The 16,536-nt window shown below is 41.4% G+C and overlaps 1 protein-coding gene across 1 annotated transcript; it reads right to left on the bottom strand.

Moving 5' to 3' along the window:
- Positions 1 to 15,293: 15,293 nt before the first annotated feature.
- LOC126178733 (craniofacial development protein 2-like) lies at positions 15,294 to 16,328 on the bottom strand. The gene has a single exon (XM_049924558.1). It carries the CDS (start codon positions 16,326 to 16,328, stop codon positions 15,294 to 15,296), a length of 1,035 nt encoding a protein of 344 aa, XP_049780515.1.
- Between the last annotated feature and the right edge of the window lie 208 nt (positions 16,329 to 16,536).

Here is a 16,536-nt window from a genome sequence, read left to right as displayed (position 1 = left end):
CCATCGGACATAAGGCCAGTAATAGAAAATAAATGATCACTCCACAGCAAAAGATTCCGGAATAATCCCCCATTCGGATACTGGGAGGGGACTGTCAAGGGTAAAGTGATAATGAGAAAAAGACTGAAAGACAAAGGAAAGGATAACGTTCTAAGAGTGTGATATTCCTGGCTGTGGCCACTAATATTTCATTTTGCTAGAAGCTCGCCTTGATTCACTAAGTACCGTATGGTACAAAAGTGGTGGGAGGTACAAGCGACAGATGGTACAGAATGTATCAGTCGAGTGAGGCTTGTGAGAAAAGAATTGAACATGAGAATAAAGAATGGGGTCAAAAATTAGAAGTGTAAGCAAGAGGTTAATCGTGAGATTGATGGTTCAAATGGCTCTGAGCACTATGGGACTCAACTGCTGAGGTCATTAGTCCCCTAGAACTTAGAACTAGTTAAACCTAAGTAACCTAAGGACATCACACACATCCATGCCCGAGGCAGGATTCGAACCTGCGACCGTAGCGGTCTTGCGGTTCCAGACTGCAGCGCCTTTGACCGCACGTGAGATTGATGATGAAGTAGTGAAAATAAGTGATCTTATGCGAGCTCAAGATACTTTTGTATTGTCAGTTAGGGATGAAGTCATTGAATTAAGTAATGGTCAGTGTAAAACAAACAAAACTTGCAAAGACACCCATGAAAGGCAAAACAAACAAGTCGTAGACTTAAAGGACGAAAATGCAGTTCTTAGCCGTAAAGTATCACGAATAGAATCTGTTTTTATGGTAATACAAATACGATTCAGGGTCTTTCTGAAGAAACAGAACAGAAGGTAGAAAACATTCCTCAACTAAGTGAGGTGAGTAAAAATATAGATAATATAGAAGTTGCGTTAAAACAGAAACTCAAAACATGGGTTGAACAGGAAAAACGTAAGGTTGTTGCTCTTATTAATGAAGTAGTCAGCAATGCCAATTCGTACAAATTTCATAGCTTTTCTAGCTAAGGTAGTATACATCATGTTGCTTTCATTCGTCAGTTTGGGGGCATCATACCTGACAACATGACAGAACAGCAGATAGTTGAATTTGTAGCCAGTCGTTTGAAGTGGACACAATGTCATGGGGAACAGCAGCCAGTAACACATGTAAAACATACTACGAGTTTGTTAGAGCATTCTTAAACCAATACTAGTCCACAAGTACACAAAACCGTGTAAGAACAGAATTTGAAGCCAGGAGCTTTGAAAACAGTGGCTGCGATAGTTAAAAGGAGTTCTTCCAGCAATACTGTAAAATAACCAATATTTAACTGAACCTTTACGTGAATGTGATCTAGTAGAAGTAATAATTCTTCAGTTTCCAGTGTCTATACAGGAGAAACTAATTCATGTCAACAAGAGTGAGGTTAACAACATCCGGTATACAGGGTGTTACAAAAAGGTACGGCCAAACTTTCAGGAAACATTCCTCACACACAAATAAACAAAAGATGTTATGTGGACATGTATCCGGAAACGCTTAATTTCCATGTTAGACCTCATTTTAGTTTCGTCAGTATGTACAGTACTTCCTCGATTCGCCGCCAGTTGGCCCAATTGAAGGAAGGTAATGTTGACTTCGCTGCTTGTGTTGACAGGCGACTCATTGCTCTACAGAACTAGCATCAAGCACATCAGTACGTAGCATCAACAGGTTAGTGTTCATCACGAACATGGTTTTGCAGTCAGTGCAATGTTTACAAATGCGGAGTTGGCAGATGCCCATTTGATGTATGGATTAGAACGGGGCAATACCCGTGGCGCGGTACGTTCGTATCGAGACAGATTTCCAGAACGAAGATGTCCCGACAGGAAGACGTTCGAAGCAATTGATCGGCGTCTTAGGGAGCACGGAAAATTCCAGCCTATGACTCGCGACTGGGGAAGACCTAGAACGACGAGGACACCTGCAATGGACGAGGCAATTCTTCGTGCAGTTGACGATAACCCTAATGTCAGCGTCGGAGAAGTTGCTGCTGTACAAGGTAACGTTGTCCACGTCACTGTACGGAGAGTGATACGGGAGAACCAGTTGTTTCTTTACCATGTACAGCGTGTGCAGGCACTATCAGCAGCTGATTGGCCTCCACGGGTACACTTCTGCGAATGGTTCATCCAACAATGTGTCAATCCTCATTTCAGTGCAAATGTTCTCTTTACGGATGAGACTTCATTCCAACGTGATCAAATTGTAAATTTTCGCAATCAACATGTGTGGGCTGACGAGAATCCGCACGCAATTGTGCAATCACGTCATCAACACAGATTTTCTGTGAACGTTTGGACAGGCATTGTTGGTGATATCTTGATTGGGCCCCAAGTTCTTCCACCTACGCTCAATGGAGCACGTTATCATGATTCCAAACGGGATACTCTACCTGTGCCTTTACAAGAACGACACAACATGTGGTTCATGCACGATGGAGCTCCTGCACATTTCAGTCGAAGTGTTCGTACGCTTCTCAACAACAGATTCGGTGACCGATGGATTGGTAGAGATGGACCAATTCCATGGACTCGACGCTCTCCTGATCTCAACCCTCTTGACTTTCATTTATGGGGGCATTTGAAAGCTCTTGTCTACGCAACCCCGGTACCAAATGTAGAGACTCTTCGTGCTCGTATTGTGGACGGCTGTGATACAATACGCCATTCTCCAGGGCTGCATCAGCGCATCCGGGATTCTATGCGACAGAGGGTGGATGCATTTTGAACATTTCCTGTAACAAAGTGTTTGAAGTCACGCTGGTACGTTCCGTTGCTGTGTGTTTCCATTCCATGATTAATGTGATTTGAAGATAAGTAATAAAATGAGCTCTAATATGGAAAGTAAGCGTTTCCGGACACATGTCCACATAACATATTTCCTTTCTTTGTGCGTGAGGAATGTTTCCTGAAAGTTTTGCCGTGCCTTTTTGTAACACCCTGTATATTAGAACAGCTGGACGCGCTTTCAGGCAACAAACAAGTTCCGGAAGACTGGCATAAAAACAGGTGGCGTGCAGAGCGCCACAACCACCATGACTCAAATAGGAATAGCATGTCGAACAATAATAACGAACAAGGTAGAAGGGAGTAAGACAGACCTAACGATAGTAACCGTAGTCCATCTAGAAGGGGAAGAGGTGGATTTCAAAGAGGTTTTAGGAGAGGAAATAACTATAATGAATAACTATTATGGTATCTGGGAATATTATGATAATAATGATCAATTTCAAGGCAGACATCATACGCTGGAGAGGGAAAGAAATCAAGGGGAGTCGGGAAACGTGTAGGCGGTTCGGACGGCGGGAATAAGTGGACCAGTAATGAGATTCTTGGGATATGAGGAGAGGGATAACATTATAGATGCACTTATGGAAAAGGATAGGCCAGAGGCAGAGGAAAAGCACCAACCAGCTGTAGAAATCGAAGTTCAAAACATTAAGATAGTTGCGATTCTGGACTCAGGTAGCGAAGTTAGTGCAACTTCAAGTGACTTTTACGAGAGAATAAAGAAAAGTAAACAAGTATCAGAATCATCCGTACAAGGAGTAACGGTAGGTACTGCCTGTGGGGCCCGAAGCAAGGTTATACAGAAGCTAATTTTTTTGGAATTTAGACTGCAGAAAAGACATTCACAATTAATGTCATGATAGTGACCATCCTGTGTGTAAATTTAATCATGGGAACAGATTGGTTAATTGCTAATAGAGCAATGCTAGATTTTGCTGAAGGTGTAATGAAAATGAAAGAGGAACAGGAGGAAAATCTAACAAAATTTGTGGGAAAGCAGGAGCCACAGCGAGATTAAAGTAATGCCAGAATACAAATTCTCAGGAAAAAGATGTGTTGGGACTTCAAACCGAGAGAAACCCTTTGTTTATTTACAAGAGTAGGGTAACAGGAGGTGGTAAGCATCGAGATTAATATCAGAGGAAAGAGCACAAGCATTAAAGGTTTAACTGAGCAAGCCTAAGAGTTAGAACACATATTACTACAGCACAAAAGAGCGTCTTCAAAGAATCCGGGGTGCATGAAGTACTACGAGTTTTGTTTTCAACTAAAGCCATATGATCGCTTTAGCTTTAAGCCCTATTCCATTCCTCAAAAAGCGAAGTTGTGGACAAAGAATTAAAAAGATGATTGAATGGAAAGTAACAGAGCACTCCTAAAGCTATTATAGTAGCTCTTTCGGCATTGTAACAAAGAAAGATAACTCAGAATTACGCTCGATGCCAGGGCATTGAACAAAGTAATACAGCCACAAATGGATCGGTCTGAAGTGTTACAGGAATTGGTGCAGAAGTTTAATGGTGTCAAGATATTGACAAGCATAGACTTGACTGATAGCTTCTGGCAAACACCTCTAGCTCAGGAATGTAAAAAATATACAGAGTTTGTGTGTGGAGGAAGAAACAATCATTTCAGAGTGGTGAGATCTGGTCTGAAAATATCAACATCAGCCTTCATATGCATATTGAACGAAGTGCTAGGAAAACAGCTACAAGACAAAATCACAGTTCACACTGATAACATTCTAATTACTGCCCAAACTTGGGAGGAACATAATGAAATATTGAAACAGGTTCTTGATAAATTTGAGAAAAATAATATTAGTATCAACCAGGACAAGTCCGAATTCGGAGCAAGTGAAATAAAATTTTTAGGGCATATCATTTCAGCGGAAGGCATCAGGTCTGATCCTGAAGCCATCAGAAATTTCCTACAGCCTAAGACCAAAAAGGAGATTCTATCGCAAATTTGCGAACGATCAGGCACTCAATGCTCAGGCATTGCTGGGATTAACTAAAAAGAATGCGAGTTTGACTAAAGAATGCGGGGAAGATTTTCAAAAGATCAAAGACGAATTATGTAACACTATCGTGTTGGAACACCCAAAATTATATGAGCTGTTCTGCAATTTTGAAGACAGTTCGGAATACATTTTACGGGATCATCTTTGCCAGTTTATTGTAATAATGGGAAAATAGAAAAGAAGGCTATGTTTTGCTAGTAGACTATTAAATAAATAGGAAAGAAAATATTCTGTCATAGAGAAGGAGGCTTTGGCAGTAGTCTTTGCATTCAAGAAATTTAGGTATTTTGTCATGGGGAGAAAGGTTAAGGTTTACACGGATTATAAAGTATTATCTTTCCTTATGAACTGTAAACTGAGCCACAACAGATGGACCAAATGGGCCATTGCTCACCAGGAGTATCTTCCTGGAGAAAATAACATAGTGGCACACGCCTTACATAGGTTACCTCTTGGAATGGACAAAATGGACTTAAATGATTCAGGAGAAAAGGAGGTATCAGTTACGTACCTCACACAAGTAAAGAATGAGGATAAAATTTGAGTCATCCTACAAATCCCGAGAAGGAAACAGAATAAGGATGAGGATATTAAGCTTCTCAAAGCGGAATGGAGTAGAAATACTGACAGTAAAATCAGGAAGCATTATATGATATGTAAATGGATCTTATATAGGAACGCAGATCCCGAGAAAAAGCAGTGGAGGGTCTATTGGCCGAAGCAGTGTATCGGTAATCTAATTTGGTTTGTTGTTGTTGTTGTTGTGGTCCTCAGTCCTGAGACTGGTTTGATGTTGCTATCCATGCTACTCTATCCTGTGCAAGCTGCTTCATCTCCCAGTATGTACTGCAGCCTACATCGTTCTGAATCTGCTTAGTGTATTCGTCTCTTGGTCTCCCTCTACGATTGTTACCCTCCACGCTGCCCTCCAATACTAAATTGGTGATCCGTTGATGCCTCAGATCATGTCCTACCAACCCATCCCTTCTTCTAGTCAAGTTGTGCCACAAACTCCTCCCCAATTCTGTTCAGTACATCCTCATTAGTTATGTGATCTACCCATCTAATCTTCAGCATTCTACTGTAGTACCACATTTCGAAAGCTTCTATTCTCTTCTTGTCCAAACTATTTATCGTCCATGTTTCACATCAATACATGGCTACACTCCATACAAATACTTTCAGAAAGGACTTCCTAACATTTAAACCTATACTCCATGTTAACAAACTTCTCTTCTTCAGAAACGCTTTCTTTGCCATTGCCAGTCCACATTTTATATCTTCTCTACTTCGACCATCATCAGTTATTTTTCTCCCCAAACAGCAAACCTCCTTTACTGCTTTAAGTGTCTCATTTCCTAATCTAATTCCCTCAGCATCACCCGAGTTAACTTGACTACATTCCATTGTCCTCGCTTTGCTTTTGTTGATGTTCATCTTATATCCTCCTTTCAAGACACTATCCATTCCGTTCGACTGCTCTTCCAGGTCCTTTGCAGTCACTGACAGAATTAGAATGTTATCGGCGAACCTTAACGTTTTTATTTCTTCTCCATGGATTTTAATACATACTCGAAATTTTTCTTTTGTTCCTTTACTGCTTGCTCAATAAAAAAATTCAATAACATCGGGGAGAGGCTACAACCCTGTCTCACTCCCTTTCCAACAACTGCATCCCTTTCACGCCCCTCGACTGTTATAACTGCCATGTAGTTTCTGTACAAATTGTAAATAGCCTTTCGCTCCCTGTATTTTACCCCTGCCACCTTCAGAATTTGAAAGAGAATATTCCAGTCAACATTGTCAAAAGCTTTCTCTAAGTCTACAAATGATAGAAACGTAGGTTTGCCTTTTCTTATTCTAGCTTATAAGATAAGTCGTAGGGTCAGTATTGCCTCACGTGTTCCAATATTTCTACGGAATTCAAATAAATCTTCCCCGAGGTGGACTTCTACAAGTTTTTCCATTCGTCTGTAAAGAATTTGCGTTAGTATTTTGCAGCCGTGACTTATTAAACTGATAGTTCGGTAATTTTCACATCTGTCAACACCTGCTTTATTTGGGATTGGAATTATTATATTCTTCTTGAAGTCTGAGGGTATTTCGCCTGTCTCATACATTTTGCTCAGCAGATGGTAGAGTTTTGTCAGGACTGGCTCTCCCGAGGCCGTCAGTAGTTCTAATGGAATGTTGTCTACTCCCGGGGCCTTGTTTCGACTTAAGTATTTCAGTGTTGTGTCAAACTCTTCAAGCAGTATCGTATCTCCTATTTCATCTTCACCTAAGTCCTCTTCAATTTTCCAATACTGTACTCAAGTACATCGCCCTTGACCCTCTATATACTCCTTCCGCCTTTCTGCTTTCCCTTCGTTGCTTAGAACTGGGTTTACATCTGAGCTCTTGATATTCATACAAGTGGTTCTCTTTTCTCCAAAGGTCTTTTTAATTTTCCTGTAGGCAGTATCTATCTTACCCCTAGTGAGATAAGCCTTTACATCATTACATTTGTCCTCTAGCCATGCCCGCTTAGCCATTTTGCCCTTCCTGTCGATCTCATTTTTGAGACGTTTGTATTCCTTGTTGCGTGTTTCATTTACTGCATTTTTATACTTTCTCTGTTCATCAATTAAATTCTATATTTCTTCTGTCAACCGAGGATTTCTACTAGCCCTCGTCTTTTTACCTACTTGATCATCTGCTGCCTTCACTACTTCATCCCTCAAAGCTACCCATTCTTGTTCTACTTCATTTCTTTTCCCCATTATTGTCAGTTGTTCCCTTATGCTCTCCATGAAACTCTGTACACCCTCGTGTTTAGTCAGTTTATAGAGGTCCCATCTCCTTAAATTCCGACCTTCTTGCAATTTCTTCAGTTTTAATCTACAGTTCATAACCAATGGATTGTGGTCAGAGTCCACATCTACCCCTGGAAATGTCTTACAATTTAAAACCTGGTTCCTAAATCTCTGTCTTACCATTATATAATCTATCTGAAACCTGTCAGTATCTACAGGCTTCTTCCATGTATACAACCTTCTTTTATGATTCTTGAATCAAGCGTTAGCTATGATTAAGTTATGCTCTGTGCAAAATTCTACCAGGGGCTACCTATTCCTACTATCGAAATCCAGTCACCCATGACTATTAAATTTTCGTCTCCCTTCACTATCTGAATAATTTCTTTTATCTCATCCTACATTTCTTCAATTTCTGCGTCGTCTGCTGAGGTAGTTGGCATATGAACTTGTACTACTGTAGTAGGCGTGGGCTACGTGTCCATCTTGGCTATAATAATGCGTTCACTATGCTGTTCGTAGTAACTTACCCGAACTCCTATTATTTTTATTCATTATTAAACCTACTACTTCATTTCCCCTATTTGATTTTGTATTTATAACACTGTATTCACATGACCAAAAGTCTTGTTCCTCCTGCCACCGAACTTGGTTTATACACTACAAATATGCACAGTTTGGTGCAAAAAATGCGGAGAGAACATAAAGGAAAGCTGCTACTTCAGCAATATTGAAAAGAAGGTCAGGACATTATTGAAAAAATTGCATTAAATGTCAAAATACCAAGGCATGTAATTCTAGCAATGGAATGGAACTGTATAGCAAAGTTTTGTCTCAAGTACAGATAGTGCTGAGGATCAGTGGACAAAGTTCAAAACCATCGTACATTATGCGTTAGATGAGTATGTGAAAAGCAAGATCGTAAGAGATGGAAAAGAGCCACCGTAGTATAACAACCGAGTTAGAAAACTGCTGCGGAAGCAAAGGGAACTTCACAGCAAACATAAACATAGCCAAAGCCTTGCAGACAAACAAAAATTACGCGAAGCGAAATGTAGTGTGAGGAGGGCTATTCGACAGGCGTTCAATGAATTCGAAAGTAAAGTTCTATGTACTGACTTGGCAGAAAATCCTAAGAAATTTTGGTCTTATGTCAAAGCGATAGGTGGATCAAAACAAAATGTCCAAACACTCTGTGACCAAAATGGTACTGATACAGATGATGACAGACTAAAGGCCGAAATACTAAATATCTTTTTCCAAAGTTGTTTCACAGACGAAGACTGCACTGTAGTTCCTTCTCTAGATTGTCGCACAGATGACAAAATGGTATATATCTAAATAGATGACAGAGGGATAGAGAAACAATTAAAATCGCTCAATAGAGGAAAGGCCTCTGGACCTGATGAGATACCAGTTCGATTTTACACAGAGTACGTGAAGGAACTTGGCCCCCTTCTTGCAGCGGTGTACCGTAGGTCTCTAGAAGAGCGTAGCGTTCCAAAGGATTGGAAAAGGGCACAGGTCATCCCCGTTTTCAAGAAGGGACGTCGAACACATGTGCAGAACTATAGACCTGTATCTCTAACGTCGATCAGTTGCAGAATTTTGGAACACGTATTGTGTTCGAGTATAATGACTTTTCTGGAGACTAGAAATCTACTCTGTAGAAATCAGCATGGGTTTCGAAAAAGACTGTCATGTGAAACCCAGCTCGCGCTATTCGTCCACGAGACTCAGAGGGCCATAGACACGGGTTCACAGGTAGATGCCGTGTTTCTTGCTTCCGCAAGGCGTTCGATACAGTTCCCCACAGTCGTTTAATGAACAACGTAAGAGCATATGGACTATCAGACCAATTGTGTGATTGGATTGAGGAGTTCCTAGATAACAGGACGCAGCATGTCATTCTCAATGGAGAGAAGTCTTCCGAAGAAAGAGTGATTTCAGGTGTGCCGCAGGGGAGTGTCATAGGACCGTTGCTATTCACAATATACATAAATGACCTGGTGGATGACATCGGAAGTTCACTGAGGCTTTTTGCAGATGATGCTGTGGTGTATCGAGACGTTGTAACAATGGAAAATTGTACTGAAATGCAGGAGGATCTGCAGCGAATTGACGCATGGTGCAGGGAATGGCAATTGAATCTCAATGTAGACAAGTGTAATGTGCTGCGAATAAACAGAAAGATAGATCCTTTATCATTTAGCTACAAAATAGCAGGTCAGCAACTGGAAGCAGTTAATACCATAAATTATCTGGTCGTACGCATTAGGAGTGATTTAAAATGGAATGAACATATAATGTTGATCGTCGGTAAAGCAGATGCCAGACTGAGATTCATTCGAAGAATCCTAAGGAAATGCAATCCGAAAACAAAGGAAGTAGGGTACAGTACGCTTGTTCGCCCACTGCTTGAATACTGCTCAGCAGCGTGGGATCCGTACCAGATAGGGTTGATAGAAGATATAGAGAAGATCCAAGGGAGAGCAGCGCGCTTCGTTACAGGATCATTTAGTAATCGCGAAAGCGTTACGGAGATGATAGATAAACTCCAGTGGAAGACTCTGCAGGAGATACGCTCAGTAGCTCGGTACGGGCTTTTGTCAAAGTTTCGAGAACATACCTTCACCGAAGAGTCAAGCAGTATATTGCTCCCTCCTACGTATATCTCGCGAAGAGACCATGAGGATAAAATCAGAGGGATTAGAGCCCACACAGAGGCATACCGACAATCCTTCTTTCCACGAACAATACGAGACTGGAATAGAAGGGAGAACCGATAGAGGTACTCAAACTACTCTCCGCCACACACCGTCAGGTGGCTTGCGAAGTATGGATGTAGATGTAGATGTAGATCCCAACCCATGTACTGGAAAGGGTCTGTGTGGATTTATACGGCTCCCCTCCAAAATCACGAGGAGGATATAAATATCTATTTGATGTGCTGGATATGTTGTCGATGCATGTGAAATTATACACGCTGAGAAAGGCCAGTGATAATTGGGTGATAGATAAAATAAAGAATGGTTATGTTACGAAGATGGGGAAACCCAAGAGAATCATTAGCGATAACGGAAAGCAGTTCACTTCAATAACTGGAAGCGAATGTTGAGTCACTTGGATATAAAACCCATTTACATTTCAAAGTACCATCCTCAATCCAACATGGGCGAGAGAGTGATGAGAGAGCTCAATAGATTATTTAGAACCTACTGTGCTAAGAAACATTATAAAAAATGTTTCAAATGGCTCTAAGCACTAAGGGACTTAACAAATTGGTTCAAATGGCTCTGAGCACTATGCGACTTAACTTCTGAGGTCATTAGTCGCCTAGAACTTAGAATTAATTAAACCTAACGAACCTAAGGACATCACACACATCCATGCCGGAGGCAGGATTCGAACCTGTGACCGCAGCAGCAGCGTTGTTCCGGACGGAAGCGCCTAGAACCCTTTCGGCACAGTGGCCGACCAAACATTAACATTGGCGTTAATGGAAAAGTAACGTTGGTTTCTTGATTCAAACACTGGTGTTACCATTAAATTAACATAATTATTACCCGAAAGTGACAGATACGAGAGCAACACTTACATTTCATGAGACAGTAATCAAAAACAAACCAGAGAGGGAGAACAGGAGCGCAGCACCTGTTTTCACACAGTGACAACAAATTACGGCCACTGTCTTCAATTCGCTTTAGAGTGTCCTTTATAAAATTTCGATATATAAACATTCCTCTGTAACTTTCTTTATGTGAACAGTAAAAATATACGTTTTTGTCTGTTTGCCACGCAAATCTGTGGTCAGTCTGTTAAGGGTACACTTTCATGATAAATTTACAACCATTGTGATACATATAGGTAGCAATTACATTTTCATAATACGTCCACAACCAGCGGTTTACATTTCAAGAAGGAACATGGTTTCCTTGTCGTTCAGTGGTGACGGTAATTGTGTAAAAGCAGTAGGCAGACCAACTTGGTAAGATAAGACAACGACGAGATGGCTGACTCTCATTCAGATAACACACACACCTGCTGATCTCTCCGGACATGCCAAACGAAGCGAAACGTTAATCTTACGTAATGGATTTGCAGTATCAGGTCTAGAATACTCTCTGTCTTTGAAATTTAACAGAGTCCCTCGCTGCCTGATCTCAAGTTCCAAAGCACGCTGCTCAATATGAGAATAACACATAATACTTCTGCAACATTGAACGTGCTAATAACACCTTTGGTTGCTGTATGTCGACTGTTGGAATGCTTTCATATGGAATTTCCTATTCCGCAACCGAGTCTTTCACTTTATTTTCTCCACCCATCCTAAACTTCAAGCGATAATCGTCACTTCCCGAAGATTCTCTTCAATAGATGTTATCTCATTATCATGTGAATTATTGCCCCCCGTTTTTTATTTTATTTTTATTATTTTGAGGTTTTCCTCATTACAGAGGCTTATCTCCAACATAATAATTTACTTGGAAATTACAATACAAACAATAAACGTTCTTAAACTACACTCCTGGAAATGGAAAAAAGAACACATTGACACCGGTGTGTCAGACCCACCATACTTGCTCCGGACACTGCGAGAGGGCTGTACAAGCAATGATCACACGCACGGCACAGCGGACACACCAGGAACCGCGGTGTTGGCCGTCGAATGGCGCTAGCTGCGCAGCATTTGTGCACCGCCGCCGTCAGTGTCAGCCAGTTTGCCGTGGCATACGGAGCTCCATCCCAGTCTTTAACACTGGTAGCATGCCGCGACAGCGTGGACGTGAACCGTATGTGCAGTTGACGGACTTTGAGCGAGGGCGTATAGTGGGCATGCGGGCGGCCGGGTGGACGTACCGCCGAATTGCTCAACACGTGGGGCGTGAGGTCTCCACAGTACATCGATGTTGTCGCCAGTGGTCGGCGGAAGGTGCACGTGCCCGTCGACCTGGGACCGGACCGCAGCGACGCACGGATGCACGCCAAGACCGTAGGATCCTACGCAGTGCCGTAGGGGACCGCACCGCCACTTCCCAGCAAATTACGGACACTGTTGCTCCTGGGGCATCGGCGAGGACCATTCGCAACCGTCTCCATGAAGCTGGGCTACGGTCCCGCAACACCGTTAGGCCGTCTTCCGCTCACGCCCCAACATCGTGCAGCCCGCCTCCAGTGGTGTCGCGACAGGCATGAATGGAGGGACGAATGGAGACGTGTCGTCTTCAGCGATGAGAGTCGCTTCTGCCTTGGTGCCAATGATGGTCGTATGCGTGTTTGGCGCCGTGCAGGTGAGCGCCACAATCAGGACTGCATACGACCGAGGCACACAGGGCCAACATCCAGCATCATGGTGTAGGGAGCGATCTCCTACACTGGCCGTACACCACTGGTGATCGTCGAGGGGACACTGAATAGTACACGGTACATCCAAACCGTCATCGAATCCATCGTTCTACCATTCCTAGACCGGCAAGGGAACTTGCTGTTCCAACAGGACAATGCACGTCCGCATGTATCCCGTGCCACCCAACGTGCTCTAGAAGGTGTAAGTCAACTACCCTGGCCAGCATGATCTCCGGATCTGTCCCCCATTGAGCATGTTTGGGACTGGATGAAGCGTCGTCTCACGCGGTCTGCACGTTCAGCACGAACGCTGGTCCAACTGAGGCGCCAGGTGGAAATGGCATGGCAAGCCGTTCCACAGGACTACATCCAGCATCTCTACGATCGTCTCCATGGGAGAATAGCAGCCTGCATTGCTGCGAAAGGTGGATATACACTGTACTAGTGCCGACATTGTGCATGCTCTGTTGCCTGTGTCTATGTGCCTGTGGTTCTGTCAGTGTGATCATGTGATGTATCTGACCCCAGGAATGTGTCAATAAAGTTTTCCCCTTCCTGGGACAATGAATTCACGGTGTTCTTATTTCAATTTCCAGGAGTGTATAATCTCAAAATATTTCTCCAGGTGTTTCGATCTTGTGTGTCCTCTTCCTCTGCGCCCATTCTCCTCATTGTGTGCTGTACATTTTGGAGCCAGGTTGTCATAGGTCGTCCTCTTCTTCTTCTCCCCTCCGGTTCCCACTCCAGTATCAATTTTGGTATTCTGGTTTTCTCCATTCGTCGTATATGCCCGTACCACTGTAATTTCTTCCTATCCATTACGTCATATATTCTTTCTTTTATTTCCATTCTCCTTATTACTTCGGTGTTCCTTATCTTTTCTTTCCTGGAGATTCTTGCCTATCTTCTCCAAAAGTCCATCTCTAAAGCTTGTAATTTTTTAATGTGCTTCATGTTAATTGTCCAGGTCTCTGTTCCATACAGAACCACACTCTCTAATATGGATTTGTATATTAGTTTTTTAGTTTTGCTCATTACATTCCTGCTCCATAAGACTGAGTTAAGCATCCCAATGACCCTCCGTCCGCTACTAATTCTTTTATTGATTTCTGACTCTGATTTTCCCTCGATTTCTAAGATGGATCCTAAATAACAGAAAGTGTTTATCTTTTTGATTTTCTTTCCTTCAATGTATAGCTCATCTGAATCATTAGTCAAGTATTCTGTTTTTTGGTAATTAATCTTCAAACCCCAAGTTTTGTATGCTACTGCTAGTTGATTGCACATATAGTTAGCATCCTCTCCATCTTGTGCTACGACTACTTGATCATCAGCAAATAATAAATGATGTAGGTAAACTCCATCTCTTATTTCTAATCCCATACTATTACATTTACGAGACCATGTTCTAAGGCTAATATCTATATAGATTTTAAATAATGATGGTGACATGGGACAGCCTTGTAAAAGGCCTTTGCTTGTTCTAAATTTCTGTGAAAGTTTATTACCAACTTTCAATTGGCAAATGTTATCTTTATACATCTGTTGTATTATTTTAATCAAGGGAGGGTTTATGTTTGCCATATGTAGTGCTCTCCAAAGTAATTTTCTTGGAACAGTATCATATGCTTTTTCTAGATCTATGAAAATTAATCCTATATTTTTTGATTTTTCCCTATGTTTCTCCAAAATCTGTCGTAATGTGAAAATATGGTCTACACATGATCTCCCAGCCGTGAATCCACATTGTTCTTCTTGGGTTCTAAAATTTTTTTCCAGTTTGTTTTTAATTACTTTCGCAAAAATTCTTATTAATGTGTTTGTAACACAAATTCCTCGATAGTCTGAACAAATTTTGCGACCCCATTTCTTAAATACTGTATTAATGTAACCTAGCTTCATCTCGTTGGGTATTGAATCTCCCTGTATCATTTTGTTGAAGAGCTGTGTTATCAGTTTCACAATTTTGTCACCACCATATTTCAGACACTCCAGATTGATATTGCCTGGTCCCGGTGATTTACCATTCTTTCCTGTTCTCAACGCCTGAAGTACTTCACTTTCTAAAATCTGGATCTCATCATCTTCATGTCCTTTATCTTCCCCTGTTCCTTCTTGTAGATATTCTTCTCTGTCCTCATTTAATAATTTTTGGAAATACTCTTCCCATTCCTTTTGTGTTATTAGTTGGGGATTAGTTTTGCTTTTTGTATCCTGTCGAAGCCCTTTCAATACTGACCACGCTTCTTTTGCTCTCCCAGATCCTAATTTGCTATTCACCTTGGCACATGTTCTTTCCCATGCTTCATTTTTTGCCATCCTTAATTTTTCATCACATCATTCTTCTTTTCCTTGTATATTGATCTTGTTTCTTCTGATTTATCATTCAACCACTGAAGGAACGCATTTCGTTTTTCTCTAATGAGGACCTCTAGTTCCTCTGACCACCACTCTGCTGCACGGTTGTGGTTGCTATCTTTTTTACCCAACACCTCCGTTGCTATGATTTTCACATTAGCTTTTATATAGTCATATATTTCCTCTGTACTTCCTTCAAATGATTCAACCAGTTTCCTTTCCATCCTGGCCGCAAAGAGTGTTCTGATACTTTCGTCTTGTAGGCTGTCAATATTAAAAGGTAAATTTTCATCTTTCTCAATCTGGTTTGTTTTATTTATGTTACTTGTATCACTCCTTGCATTCTTCCATGGCCAGAAAGACTTCATTTTAAATAGATAGTGGTCTGATCCACACTGGGCTCCCCTATAAGATCTGACGTCTACTGCTTTGAAACTACTTGTTTGCCTAATGATAATATAATCTATTATAGAACGAAGTTCTTTGGTGTTCTGTTGCCAAGTATATTTATGAATGTCCTTATGTTTGAAAAATGTGTTGGTAATTTTTAGATCAAATTGTTCACAAATTGCAATCAATCGTTCCCCATTGTCATTATATTCGTCCTCTCCATGTTTTCCTACTATTCTACAAGATTCTCTAATTCCTTCCAGATCTCCCATGATAATCAGTTCCTTTCTTCTTGGGATTTTTTCAATAGTCTCCCTGAGGGTGTCCCAAAATGTATCTTTCTCCTTATCTTTTGTGTCGTTCGTGGGTGCATATACGCCAATAATCACAACTTCCCTAGCAAATAATGTCATTTCAACAGTTATAATACGTTGATTGATGAATGTCCAATTTGTGATTCTTTCTTTCCATGATTTCTTTATCATAATGAAGACTCCTGCTTTCGCTCTTACTGCTTTTAATACCCCACTCCAGATATGTACATAATTATCCAGTTCTTCTTCTCCTTGGCCTTTCTTCTTTGTTTCAGAGAGTACGACAACATCCATGTTGAACATGTCAAGTTCTGCAGGGAGTAAATTTATTTTAGTCGAAACACCTTGCACATTCCAGCATCCAAACATAATTTTCCGTTTCTCATCGCCAGTTCGTCGTCCAAAGTTCCAATTTTTCCGAGGCATATTATTAGGTTTTTTAGCATTTTTATGTTTTTATGTGAGTGAGGAGCTGGCCCACTGCACAACCCCCAACCCGGAG

The sequence above is a fragment of the Schistocerca cancellata genome, chromosome 1 (assembly GCF_023864275.1).
Source record: "Schistocerca cancellata isolate TAMUIC-IGC-003103 chromosome 1, iqSchCanc2.1, whole genome shotgun sequence".
Taxonomy (NCBI): Eukaryota; Metazoa; Arthropoda; class Insecta; order Orthoptera; family Acrididae; genus Schistocerca; species Schistocerca cancellata.
This window is presented reverse-complemented; position numbering and strand designations above follow the sequence as displayed.

What these genes read in the sequence shown, in the direction of transcription:
- LOC126178733 (XM_049924558.1), bottom strand. Translation starts at nt 16,328, where the DNA reads ATGGATGTTGTCGTACTCTCTGAAACAAAGAAGAAAGGCCAAGGAGAA.